We start from the raw sequence: 12,681 nt of genomic DNA, 5'->3' as shown, positions 1-12,681 counted from the left end.
TCTCACGTTGTTTGAGTAGATGTCCTGTATTCATCAGCTTATTTTTCACTAACCCCAAGAAACCCTGCAACAAGGTGTAAAGCACTCCAGCGTGTAAAGGACTGCTGGGTCCAGGTGGCTGGGCAAGGCTATAACAGGAAAGAGGAAACTGATGCAAAGGAAGCTACCAGAGAGTTAGTCGGTGTCCTCTCTCCTCCCAGCTGGCTGAGGCTAGAAAAGTCTCAGGTAGTTATTAATAGAATCATAGAAGATTAGGGTTGAAAGGGACCTCAGGAGGTCATCTAGTTCAACCTCCTGCTTAACGCAGGACCAACCTCAACTTAAATCACCACAGTAGTCTGAGCTGAGCCCTAAAGAAAGGTACATGAAGTGACCTATAGTCACTTATTTCGCCTTCTCCAGCTAGTGAGTCTGCACACTGATTTACAGATCCCTTTCCTTGCTCCTGAGAGAGATGACAAGAAGCCATCAGGAGGTTTCTCACAGCACTGGAGCCTCCCATTCCATTCCCAACCATCCAATAACACTGTTTCACTTTTTCAATTTTAGTGAATGAAATTGATCTGATCAGCATTCAGGATCTGAGGATATAACAGTAGGAGAAAGGCACAGCACAAGCAGGTTCACAATCAGCTTCTCCCTGAAAAGCAGCACAAATGGCTGTAGAGGAACAAACAGATGAGTGCCACTGGTGAAGCACATCCAAGTGGAAATAGCTCCTAGTTGATTTGGCTTATGTCTAAAAGCTTGGTACCCAAAAATGCTCCACAATAGCAGATCTTCACATATTCCTTACATATGTTCATATGCTCAAGTTAAAACCATACATACTACTAAATACTATTGCCTTACCTACTTTAAAGTATTCTTAGTGTCAGAACCTCTCAAGCACCTCAGGGTCCCGTCCTTTCATTCCCCCTTGAATTACCAAATTCTGCCCTCAGTGCCACTTGTGAAATCTTACCAAAATCCATGTGGCTGTATGTATGTAACTGAGGCATCAAGTGTATTATTTTGTATAGAAAGTTCACTGAACGGTGGCATTGTCCCCAGGCAAAGACATATATCCAGTCTATACATTTCCTCTGTCATGCTTTGTCCCAATGAATAACATGCACAGTTCATATGATAAATATTGAACTTGACTGATTTTATCAACACACATCATCTGATCTCAGTGTAACAAAATCAGGTGTCAATGGATTGAATTTGAGCTTTTATTGTAACATAGTAGGTGAAATAACTCACAAGGCAATTAACATAAAAGGTTAATACTGAATAAATGTGATGCTTAACTATGATATTATTAAAACTGCAGAAATTCTATAATCAAGGTTTCCTCCAAAACCCCAATGGGTGGCAGCCTCCTCATGCTTTTATTTCCCATCCATATTCATTCCTTTCTCTGCAAACCTCCTCCTGCTTCAACATATTCTAAGGCAGTACCCAAAATAAACATGTTCTAAGAAAGTTGGTGATTTGTTTCACCCCATTCCTAAAATCGTGGGAGAATCCCTAGATTCATGCATATAAACCATTAGCTTACCTATCGGTGGAAAATGTATGGTGATTTATTTGATTCAATTAAATTGTTTTAAATATGCATGGTTATAAAAGAAAGCCTCGCTACATACTAAGATTGCTCAATATTCCAAAGACATTCAGCTCTATAGTAAGTACATAGCAGATGCTGGATGAACCTTGTTCTCTTTAACATAATCATAGACCGTTTCCTCTTAAATGCACCTGGGGAGATCTGGAAAAGGAGTAGGGAAATATTGTTAAAAGACAGAATATTGACAATGTTGACAATATTAAGGATTTATATAATGTTTCACATCTTCTAAGCACTGTACAAACAGTAAACTTCACAATACCCCCATACTTTGAGCATGGATAAAATTGGGCCAGCTGTACATTTTTGGATGCTATCATCTTATGTCCCGGAAGCTAAGCTTTGGGGTTGTTTGGTTTTTTTTTTAAAAAGGGCCCGATCTTCAGTTGATGTGAGTCAGTGTTGTTCCATTGAAGTCTGGCCTCAAGTTCCAGATTTTCAAAGGTATTTTAAGCACCTAAAAATGCATATAGTTGCCTAGTGAGATTTTCAAAAATACCTCAGCAGGTTAGGTGACTAAATCCCATTGAACTCAACAAGAGTTAGGCACTTTTGAAAATCCCACTAGGTGCTTTTTTAGGCACCTAAATACCTTTGAAAATCTGATCCTAAGTCTTTGACCCTTATGGTTGTGAACTAAACCTTCAGAATGTGACCAGAGTGTGAACCAGTGTACTGATGTCTTCCTGGGTCAGCAGCCAGCCTGAAACATTAGCTCTAAAAGATGTGAACTATCACCATTGATCTTATTGGGTGTTAATTCAGATGTCTGATGATGGTCCCACTGTTAACTATTTCATGGCTGTTTAAAGCGTGTAAGAAAGGAAAGAGAATATTATATTATGAAGATGTACTATCTACTCTGGGTGACTTTTCTTTGTGGTGTCATAAATGGGTGGAGCATGTGTTGTGGGAAGAGTTTGGGAGATACCAATGCTTATTGATATTTTTCAAATTAATTCCTGTCTAGGTCTAGGAATATCATAGTTTCTGAGAGTATAACAATCAGCTGATGGCACTGCATGCAGAGCACACACAGAATAAGAGGGGCAATCATACTACGAAGATCTGAACAATTTAATGTGAGTAATTAATTATTATGGGGGTCTCATCTCTGTAGAGACTGGTTTCTGGGTGGAGCTTAGTTTGTGGACAGAACATGGCAGTGTACCACTACTTTTATATTCATATTTAACCCATGTGCATTTGGCAAATTGAGACAATGGGCCAAAGTATGTTCTCAGTTACACTGGTCCTGAAAACAATGGTACAAATAATATAGAAATACTCATTGTTACCAATTCTACAGTACACCACCATATAATGTATCATAAAGATTACCATAAAGAGTCAACATCTGCCAACCCCTAGGAAACAATACTGAGATGCCACAGAAAAGCTCATCTCTTTGCAGGATCAGACATATGAAGTAGAATCTCAGATACCACAGTGTGATTGTTAAGCTGCCTTTTTAATGATGACCACCGTGAGTTTCATACTGCCACAAGCCAGGTGCATAGTACTGTGCAGATAATCAGAAGGTATAAACAGATGAGCAGGACAAGGCGTGTAGGGAGGCCAGGAGCTGTATTAATGAGAGTGCCGCTATGCAGTCACCAATTTACTCCCACGTAGAAGGGGATTCTATAGCTAAGTGCTTTATTATCATGATAAGAATTATGCATCAGCTCCTGTTTCCTCAGATATGCCCACTGTCTACCTGTCTCTGGTCCTTTTTGTATCCTGTGCATTTGCAAGGAAAAGATCTGGCTCACAGAGAACATGAGACTGACTATTGCTCAGTATAGAGTTGTATGACTAGTGAATAACCTTATTTACACCCATGTGTTGCCTCCACTAACATGCTGCAGAATGCAACAGCCTTACACAATCTGCTGCCCTCTGCTCCATGATCTGTATGATCAAGGCCTTTTTGTGGTACGTACAATTCTGTGCTCTAAGGCAGCTGAGCAGTTATGGTGTCCAGAAAGTTTTAACTGTATGCTCAAAGATTTTAGTATTAAATTGCACCCTGGATATTAACCATTGAATAATTTACCGAGGGTTGTTGGGGATTCTCCATCACTGACAATTTTTAAATCAAGATTGGATGTTTTTCTAAATGATTTGCTCTAAAAATTATTTTGGGAAAGTTCTATGGCCTGTGCTATACAGATGATCACAGTGGTCCCTTCTAGCCTTAGAATCTATAAAACAATAATATTCTGTGCCAAATTCTCTGCAAGTGTGAACTGGCATAACTCCATTGACTTCAGTATACACCAGCAGAAAATTCAGCCCCTAATTTTGAAGGAAATATGATGTTTTACAAAGGAGAACACATACCAATGACTGGAGAAAAACCAAAGCCTTTAGACTGGATGAACTAAATTCCTGTTGCAATGTGGGTAGCAGTGAGGATTTAACCAATGCTCAAGGAATTGTTCTTCTGATCTCTGCTCCAAGCGCTGGAGGTAAAGATTATATTCCTGTTTAGAGGAAAGAAAACTTCATTGTAACATGTGTATTCACTCGATCCTGGTGTAAGCCCATTGAATTCAATGGAATTTCACCCCTTATAAAAAGACTAAATTTAACCCAGAAAGTTAAACTATGACACCTTGAAAATAGTTTGCAAATCAGTTGGATCAAATCTCACCATTTTTACTGAATTCCATCAATAATCAGGCTAGTAGGGATGTTTGCTACATTATGGACCAAGTTTTTACAGACAGACATTTGCATTAGTACTAAGAGATAAAGAAATTTGCATGCACACTAATGTTTTTTGGAATACACACACTAAAGCTTCTGCTGGTCCAGTGGGTGGGCATGGATTTTCACAGGCACATCTATTGCAGTCTTCTCTGAAAATTGAGCCCAACTGGTTTTAAACCACAGAATGATTTTGGGTTACGGAGCAGTTCCATAGGGAATTCTGGTAAGTATCAGTCATTCACTGATCTTCCTTAGAAGATATATGAAATTCTATGTTTTTTCCATGTAAGTAACTAGAAATTTATTGGTATGACACTCCTGCTTCCCTTTAAAAGGCTTCTAGTTCACAACTGTAATCAGCTTTCCTGCAAACACTAAGAATTCTCCCTCTCTGTGTTCATTGTACATTTGAACATTACCATCATTCTAATGTATATAATGCTGAACTTTTACATTGCACATTTTCCAATAGCACTTATTGTAACCCCCTCTGGATATGGATCACCTGGCTAACAGAGATATACCAGCCCCGTCACTTCTTCCATCCTGGGTGATTTTTGAGGTCTGATCCATCACAAATCATCAGGGCTAGAAAGAATTGCCATATATCCCAACTTTTCAGTGGTGTACTACTATTTGTGGTGGTCCATGAGACATCATCTTTGGGGTTGTCACTGGTCCCTTGGATGTGTTCCGTATCCTGGGCTAGTTTATCACTGAAGATAGTTTGCAGTATCCCTTCCCCTCCAAAAAATAACCAAGGTCTATTACATGTCATGCTTTCACAAAGTTATCTGGTTCTGACTCTTCTTCCCCCGTTTTATGCTTATAAACTCTATTCATTCTGAAATTCCAATTTGGTTTCTTACAACATAGGTATATATAAATGTACAATAGCAATCACTTACTTCCTTATTTGACAAAAGCACCATGACCAGTTATGTCATCAATAATTAGCACAGATCTAATAGTGCTACCTAAACTGTGTTCCCTCAGCCAGCCAGCTGGCCTCTTAGAGGTATATGCTCCAAAACATTGTCTGACTCAAAGTATTTGGCATGTTCCTTTAAGCACATTCTGACATGGGCCACTTATCACTTCTGTTGGGTTAGTCCTCTGCTTGAACTTAAAATTACATGTTAAACCCAGGGCACTAGATTCAGGATGCAAGCTAGATGAGGTAAGCATCAGAATATACTGGCTGAGATTTTTAAAGCTGCCTAGGGGATTTGGATGCTCCAGTAGGTATCCGAATCCCTTACGCAGCATTGAAAACTCAGCCAACATCATTCTAAGTGGAGAAAGTAGGCCCATGGAAGTAAAAAATAATTCAGGCCTGGTCTAGCATCCTTGAAGTTAACAGGAGTTTTGTCATTGACTTCAATGGGCATAGGCCTTAAATAAGTAAAGGCAGAGGGGAAATGAGTCACATGGCAATAATCATAGGCACTACCAAAGTCCATTTCAGAAATAGGGGGCTTTTAATCTGGAATTTCCTTAAAGCTGTCTTGAGAAAAAAGTATTAGCCAGTGAGATCTCTGGTACTTTCTGCCAAAGTGGGGACTGCCTCACTCTGCTGATTCACCAGAGAACTAATCTATGTACACCACTCCCATTCCTGTGGTATCTGATCTCCGAGGGCCCCATACATCTCCCACTGATGTTAATTTGAACCCTCCCAGTGACTAAACTGGGAGCAGGAGCAGCCCCCTCATTTTTAGTAGTTCCCCAAAATAAAATCTAGCTGTGTCCAGTGCATTTTCAGCATTCAGAAATGAAAACCCTCAGCAATCATTAGGTCTCTCCAAAGGCAGCTGAGAAGTGGGTTACTTTCACAGCCAAATGTACTACTCAACAGCCACATCTTCAATCAATTTGATGGGAGAAAAAGGCAATATCTCACCAGTGGAGTAGCTACTAGTTTCTATTATGAGATTTTTATACCACAGATAATCACTTTTAAATAAAAGGTGTTGAAAAAAGAATAGGTTTCACACAAAATGAAACATCTGTGATAATTCCCCACCTAAAGCCAATCTACACTAGCTACAGTCCTTGTGTCAGAACATGTTTTCTAACCCAATGCTTTTTTCCAGTAGTAGACAACACCTCAGGTCCTCTGCTTCCCCATTCCTCAATTGTCCCTACAATTTCATCCAGTGTGGTAAAATATTTGCCTCACTTTAATACAAACTCATATGTTCTTGGAGTGATGAGGAGGGAAGAAAGAGATACCTATGGTTGACTACTGTCTTGTTTGGTTAGTTACCGTGGGGGAGGAGGGCTTTTGTAAAAAAGAGAAAAAACTGTTGACAGGTTGAACGTTAGCTATCGTTTAAACCAGGCCTATTACACTCCTCTCCTTATGGAAAGTAGTTATAATGGAAATGGCCAATAAACCTTCCCTTTAGCACCCCACGTAAAATGCACTAATGAAATCAGCTATCTCATAGAATCCTGGCTCCTTTGGGAGTCAGAGGAAGTACAGATCTTTTCCTAAGAGTCTATATTAAAGGTAAAATCCTTCCTATTTCATTTGTACTAGGTTTGATCGTCCATCAATATTTAAACAGGATGTATCTGCTCATTAGCACACATGCTCTGCAAAGAGATGGTTGATTAACTGCTCTTCAAAGCTTAGCATCACTAAAAGGGCTATAGAGAGAGAAGGTAGATGAGGTAATAGCTTTTATTGGACCAACTGTTGATTAGAGAGACAAGCTATTGAGTTTACACAGAGCTCTTCTTCAGCTCTGCGTGATATTATCTCACCTACTTTGTCTCTCTAATATCCAGGGACCACCATGGCTACAACAACACTGCATAAAAGGGTTATAGGCTGCTCAGCTAAACTACCTAGAAATTTCCCACTGTTGCTAACAGCTACAGTTGCTGGCAGTGATGGGTGCCCTAGTGTAAACATTTGGCACCACTAATGCATTGTAGGTAACATCATGTACTTATTCAGGCACCTAGAGGAAATGTATCAATTCAGAAACATAAACAGGGACTCAAATCCTTGGCCTCTGTGCTGGCCATTTGGTATTGTCTCATGCTGACGTAAGGGAATCCCCATAGATGGTGTAGAGCTGGAGGTTCTTCCAAGTCTCCCAATATTCTCCCCTTTTACGTCTCTGCCCCAACAAAATCCCCACAGGGAGGGCTAAAGGCCATTTCCTGCAGAGCTTGCCAGTGCTTTTCCTTTAACTGACTAGAGGGGAATCACTGGAGACCAACAGGAAAGACTAACCTCAGAGTACTGCCTCTTACAATGCTCCCTACTGCTGTCAGCCAAAGGCAGGGACGCGGGCTCAGATCCCTGAGTGACACTGGATTATGAGATCACAGAGAACAGGAAAATGTGGCTGAAATCATACCATGTGACCAAAAAGCAGGGGTCTAGTCACAATAAGATCAGAACATGTCAGTAACATGAATGGCATTTTAGAAAAACTGAAACTGATTCATCTTGCCAATTGTAAATTGAATAGGTTTGTTGATTGTAATCAGGCTTTTCAGGTCAAACAACGTTGTAAAGAATTGTAATTTAAAATAACTCCCTGACTGAGCATGAGCTGGCCTAATACATTTAAGTAATACCATTTATTTAAAATAAACAGCGGTAGCTTTAGCAAGTGTGTTCATCCCAGTGTAAATTTCACCCAGGTTCAAAGGACCTCTTGTGCAGTGGCTGCCAGAGACACACAAGGAACCCTCTGCACCCCTTATGTGCAGAGAAGGGAAAATCTCACATGCTCCACATAGGATGATATGGAGAGCTGATGAGAAAATGGGTTTTTTTCTTCTGGGGGTGATTTTTTGAAATGGGGTAGTGTTTTTTTAACAACATAGTTGCCCTTTTCTGCAGAAAGCAGACCTTTCAGTGGAAAATTTCGTTTTGTCTAAAACCCAATGTGTCATTAAAAAAATAGCTTCAAGAATAAAAAAAACTATAAGAGAAAATTTGCAACCAGTCCTAATGGTGTGGGAAGTTGCACTGAGGATAGGGCAAGGCTGAACAGAGATCCATTGCTGTGTGGCTCCTATACCCTTAAAACTCCATGCAAGTAGAGACAAGAGGCAGTGGTCATTATTCTAGTTCATTACTGGGACTTGCTGGGAAGGCTGAGTGAATTTCACCTGCCTGGATCACTAGTTTTATGTAACATGCTGTTGTGCAGGAATGTATCCAAACCATTTTTTCCCGGTCTTATGCTATTATATTTTATAGCCTCGTGGTGTTGCTGCATATCATTTTAGGTGAGATCTGGGTTTCTGCTAATTTTCTGCAGCTGAATGAGGCTGCTTTGATGGTAGTTTGGAAACCAGTATAATCCTGGATGTTGAGGTCAGCTATGGAGCTCATGGCCAGTGTTTTTTGTTGCACTTGTGCCATGTGAGGTACGGCTCTCATTGTCTTAGGTTGGTGGGGCCCTGTGATGTTGGAAGAGTCATTGTCAGGGTTGATGTGCTGATGTCAATGTGGTAGACAAAGAGGAGAGAATGTAAGTGGGGCAGAATTCTATGTTCAGCTATCCATGGCTGCCAGAAGGGTTATTCCTGACTAGCATGCACTAACCATGGGAGAGAAGGAACTACTAGCCTTCCCCAACCACATGCTCTGGTCACACTGGCCTCAAGCCTGTAAGGTGCTGAGCACCCTCAACTCTCAGCATGAGACATACCTCAGCCCTTTGTCAGATTGAGCCCATTATGCTCGTCATATATGCACGGTCTATTGTCCTCTTTCTGGCTTCTGTGGCTTTCAGCCTCTTTACAACCATGTAATTTTAACACAGTTTATTTACTTTGGAGAGAAATATGCAGTAATTTTTAAATGCTCTAAGTAGCTTTTGAGAAGTCTGGGGCTATATCACACACCCTGTCAAAAGCAAGTAAAACGGAAGGCTCCTCTCTGTCTTGTTTGTTTTTCTTTGGAGGCTTTTTATGTGCTTAATAAGCAAATAATAGCAAATACTATGGGCAAAAACAATATAGTTACTTTAACAATTAAAGAAGTGTACAATCTCATAATATATAAACTTATCCCTAGCACTTGTAGAAAAAATGAATGAATGCAGCTAAACGGATTTTAAAGCCAGTTCTGAGCTACCTAAATCTCCACACTGACCAGTGACACCTGCATCCCCTTGCTTGCTTTCAGTGCAAAATGTAAAGCAAGCAAATTATCTTTCGTACTGCTGAGTTTAATTTTTCAGAAATAATGTGTTGAACTCCACATTTGCACCGATTAAAAGCTATCTTTTGATCAATAATTGATTCTACATTTTAGAATGATGACAGATGTAGATGATAGATAACTCCTACACTTTGCAGGTATACACAGTCCCGAGATATATTCAGAATTCATAGAATGCTACCAGCAGTAGTTTAAAGAGTGCAAATGGGTTTTAAAAATATTTCACTCCATTTTTTAAAGAATGGAGGTTGCAACCAGTTACACTGATTGAATAGAATTCCCTCTTTGCAAATACAATATTAAGCACAAAATACAATGAACTGTTTTAGTTTATTCAATTTTAAAATAAAAATTAAAAATCACCCTCATTGGCTCATCAGGGAAACCAGCTTTTCTTGGTCTATCTTCACGACGGGTTCTCAGAATCTGTTTAGCTTCTTTTTCAGGCAAAATTGGTGAAGTATCTAAAGGGGGAGGGAGAAAGAAATTAAGTATGAAATTAACATGAAGTTAATATTTTATCTCTCAGGGCCATGGTGAAATGTTTTCAGGTCTGATTTTTGTCAATACACAAAGTGTTCTTTCATTACAGCCCCTTCCCAGGGGATATTACATTCCAGAAGAGATGAATGGAATTTTAAACCATTTTTATAATATACTTGTGTTTTATAAGCTAGTGCTACTAACATGATGCAAAACCTACACAGAACACAATATTATTGCTTTTCCTGCCCAAAAATGGGGAAAATATAACTGCTCCATCTACCTATTTAAGATATTTATTAATCCTTCCAGTTCTTTGTTAACTGCATTTCTATGTTGCACTACTTTTTAGGGCTGTTTTCCAAAACAAAGCTAACTAGTCAGACTTTTGCTGAAATAAGTATTAAGACAAAGAAATTGCATTAAAGGTGAAATAGTCAATATCAAAATATAGTTTTATAAATGAAAACATCTTTTAATTTTTTTAATCACTGAAGTACTCAGTAACATGATGCAGAGATAAAAATGCCTTAGTAGTATGATTGTTAAAAATAAAATTACTAGAAGGCTGCAGTATAACATGATATTTAACATCATTATACTGTAACTGGTTAAAAAAGTAAATATTAATATATTTAAATACAAGATTAAAGCATTAATGTTATTATAATATGCACTGCAGCTCTATGAACATAAATAGATTTGTTTTATGTGAGCTCCTACCTGTAAAAATGGTCAGGATGACCAAAATGAAGATAAACACAAGTAACTTCTTCATTTTGATTCTTTCTCTCAGCCTGTTCCAAAATGAATAACACTGACTGAGGTATTAGCCTACTTGCACCAGCTACGTCAAGCACAGATGTTTGTTTATGCTTTGACTAATTTGACTTACAGTATGATTTTGAAGACATCTGGTTCTAAGTTCTGAATATAGCTATTATCAGCTTAAACATTCTGTGTACCCAAGCAAAAGAAAATAGAAAAGCTTACTCTTCCACTGCAGGTTTTGAAGTTACACTAGATATTTTAACTTTGTGAAGATAAAACACATTGCATTATATCCAGCATGGTAAAATATGGTTTTAATGGTGCGATTCAAGAGAAATAATAATTATTTTTTTAAAAACAAACCTAGACTCTTGAGCCTTAATTTGGCAGGCAGCCATTGAGGGTCCCGTGTCAAAAGTTACTGTATATATGACCTTATTCAAGCACAAAGTTACATCTTGATATGTTGATTTAACTCTTGCAATGCTGAATTATCATAGCTAAAGTATAGAGAGTTTATCAAATGGACAGAATCATGGCAATTAATACTCATTTAATTCTACTGTTTGGAGGGAAAGTCAGTAATGAACAAGATTGTAAATATCCTTGCTAATGAACATAAAGTGATGTGAAGAGGACACATCTGGCAAATGTATACAAAACTATCAGATTTCTAAAAGAATTAGCTTACAGGTTTCTGCCTTTTTAAAAATGGAACTTTTGTGCTTCCCCTGAAATGCATTGTGGCAGACATTCTGCACCAGCCTCATAAAACACAATTTTTTTAGTATGAGAAATAACTTTTCTCTTTGAAACTCCAGTGGATGGAATGTAGTGAGAATACAACAACTCACTTTAGAACTTAGCTAGAACAGCAGTGATTAGTAGCCATGATCTGGAGGGAAGAGTACCACCTACTGAATCACCACCTCACTAGACTACCAGAAACACTTGGATTTCACTTGGAGATTTCCCAACCACGCCCTACACTTCTTAGTTTATCAACTCTGACACTCACAAACTAGACTGTTGTGGCTGCTTGACCCCACCCATAATAGCCAGGTGAAGGAAAAGGAGTGCAACCTAGTGGGCTAAACACAGAGCTGGCAGTAAGGAACTTCTAGGTTCCAACCCCAACTCTGTCACAGACCTGATGTACTGCTGTGCTCAAAAAGGCCAACATTTTCAGAAGTAGCCACTAATTTTGCATACCTCGATTTTTCAGGGCACAACTTGAGATGCTTACAGCCTAACTTCCAATGGATGAATTACATACTGTTCAGTGTGAATTTATGTAATTGTTAAGATTTTCTTTCTGAGTACTGCCCTTTTTGTTCTCTCTTATTGCCATTTTCTTTAATCTAAAATAAAAATCATCCAGGCTGAAAGTTTATAAAAACACATTTGCTTGGGTACAGACTGATCAAAGAAAATCAGCTCAGATTTACATAAAGACAACTCATGTTTAATAAATGTGATTAACTCTTTGAGGCTATGACCACGAAAGGGGTAAAACAGTAGTAAGTGTTTGGACTTTGGGAAAGTTTTTGACACAGTACCATCTAAAAGACTCTAAGGGGAGTTAGACACCCAGATGGTACTGAACTTCAGTGGCAGTTAGGAGCCTAATTCCCTTAGGCTTGTTTGAAAATCCCAGCCTTTGAGGGCAGTTTAAGGTTAATGTGGTAAGTATGACATTAATAGAAATGTTCTTGACTGAATACAAAATTGGCTTAGTAACCAAATCAAAGTAGTGAGAGATGGAAACTGATCAGATAAGATGAATGGCAAGCAGAGTACCATAGCCTTTGGTGTTATCAGTCCAATTTTGTTTACACTGCACTCCTGGAGGACGGAACATGTAACTAGCCCTTGGCCGATACAAATTTACAGA

The 12,681-nt window shown here is 38.8% G+C and overlaps 1 protein-coding gene across 1 annotated transcript; it reads right to left on the bottom strand.

Moving 5' to 3' along the window:
* Nucleotides 1–3,987: 3,987 nt before the first annotated feature.
* Nucleotides 3,988–10,800, bottom strand: CUNH17orf67 (chromosome unknown C17orf67 homolog). The gene is made up of 3 exons (XM_067547816.1): nucleotides 10,740–10,800; nucleotides 9,897–9,997; nucleotides 3,988–4,104 (listed from the first exon to the last, which is right to left on the bottom strand). Exons 1-3 carry the CDS (start codon nucleotides 10,792–10,794, stop codon nucleotides 3,988–3,990), a joined length of 273 nt encoding a protein of 90 aa, XP_067403917.1. The 5' UTR covers nucleotides 10,795–10,800.
* Between the last annotated feature and the right edge of the window lie 1,881 nt (nucleotides 10,801–12,681).

Source organism: Emydura macquarii, unplaced genomic scaffold (assembly GCF_026122565.2).
Source record: "Emydura macquarii macquarii isolate MOO-44397 ecotype Brisbane River unplaced genomic scaffold, CSIRO-AGI_Emac_v2 contig_1230, whole genome shotgun sequence".
NCBI classification, from domain to species: domain Eukaryota; kingdom Metazoa; phylum Chordata; order Testudines; family Chelidae; genus Emydura; species Emydura macquarii.
Note: the sequence above shows the minus strand (reverse complement) of the source record. Positions and strands in the feature narration are given on the sequence as shown.

Excerpts from the sequence above, each read along its gene's own strand:
- CUNH17orf67 (XM_067547816.1), bottom strand. The coding sequence starts at position 10,794 with ATGAAGAAGTTACTTGTGTTTATCTTCATTTTGGTCATCCTGACCATT. Across the intron at positions 9,998-10,739 it reads CATCCTGACCATTTTTACAG|ATACTTCACCAATTTTGCCT; the intron begins GTAGGAGCTCAC and ends CTCCCCCTTTAG. Across the intron at positions 4,105-9,896 it reads TCCCTGATGAGCCAATGAGG|GAATATAATCTTTACCTCCA; the intron begins GTGATTTTTAAT and ends TCCTCTAAACAG.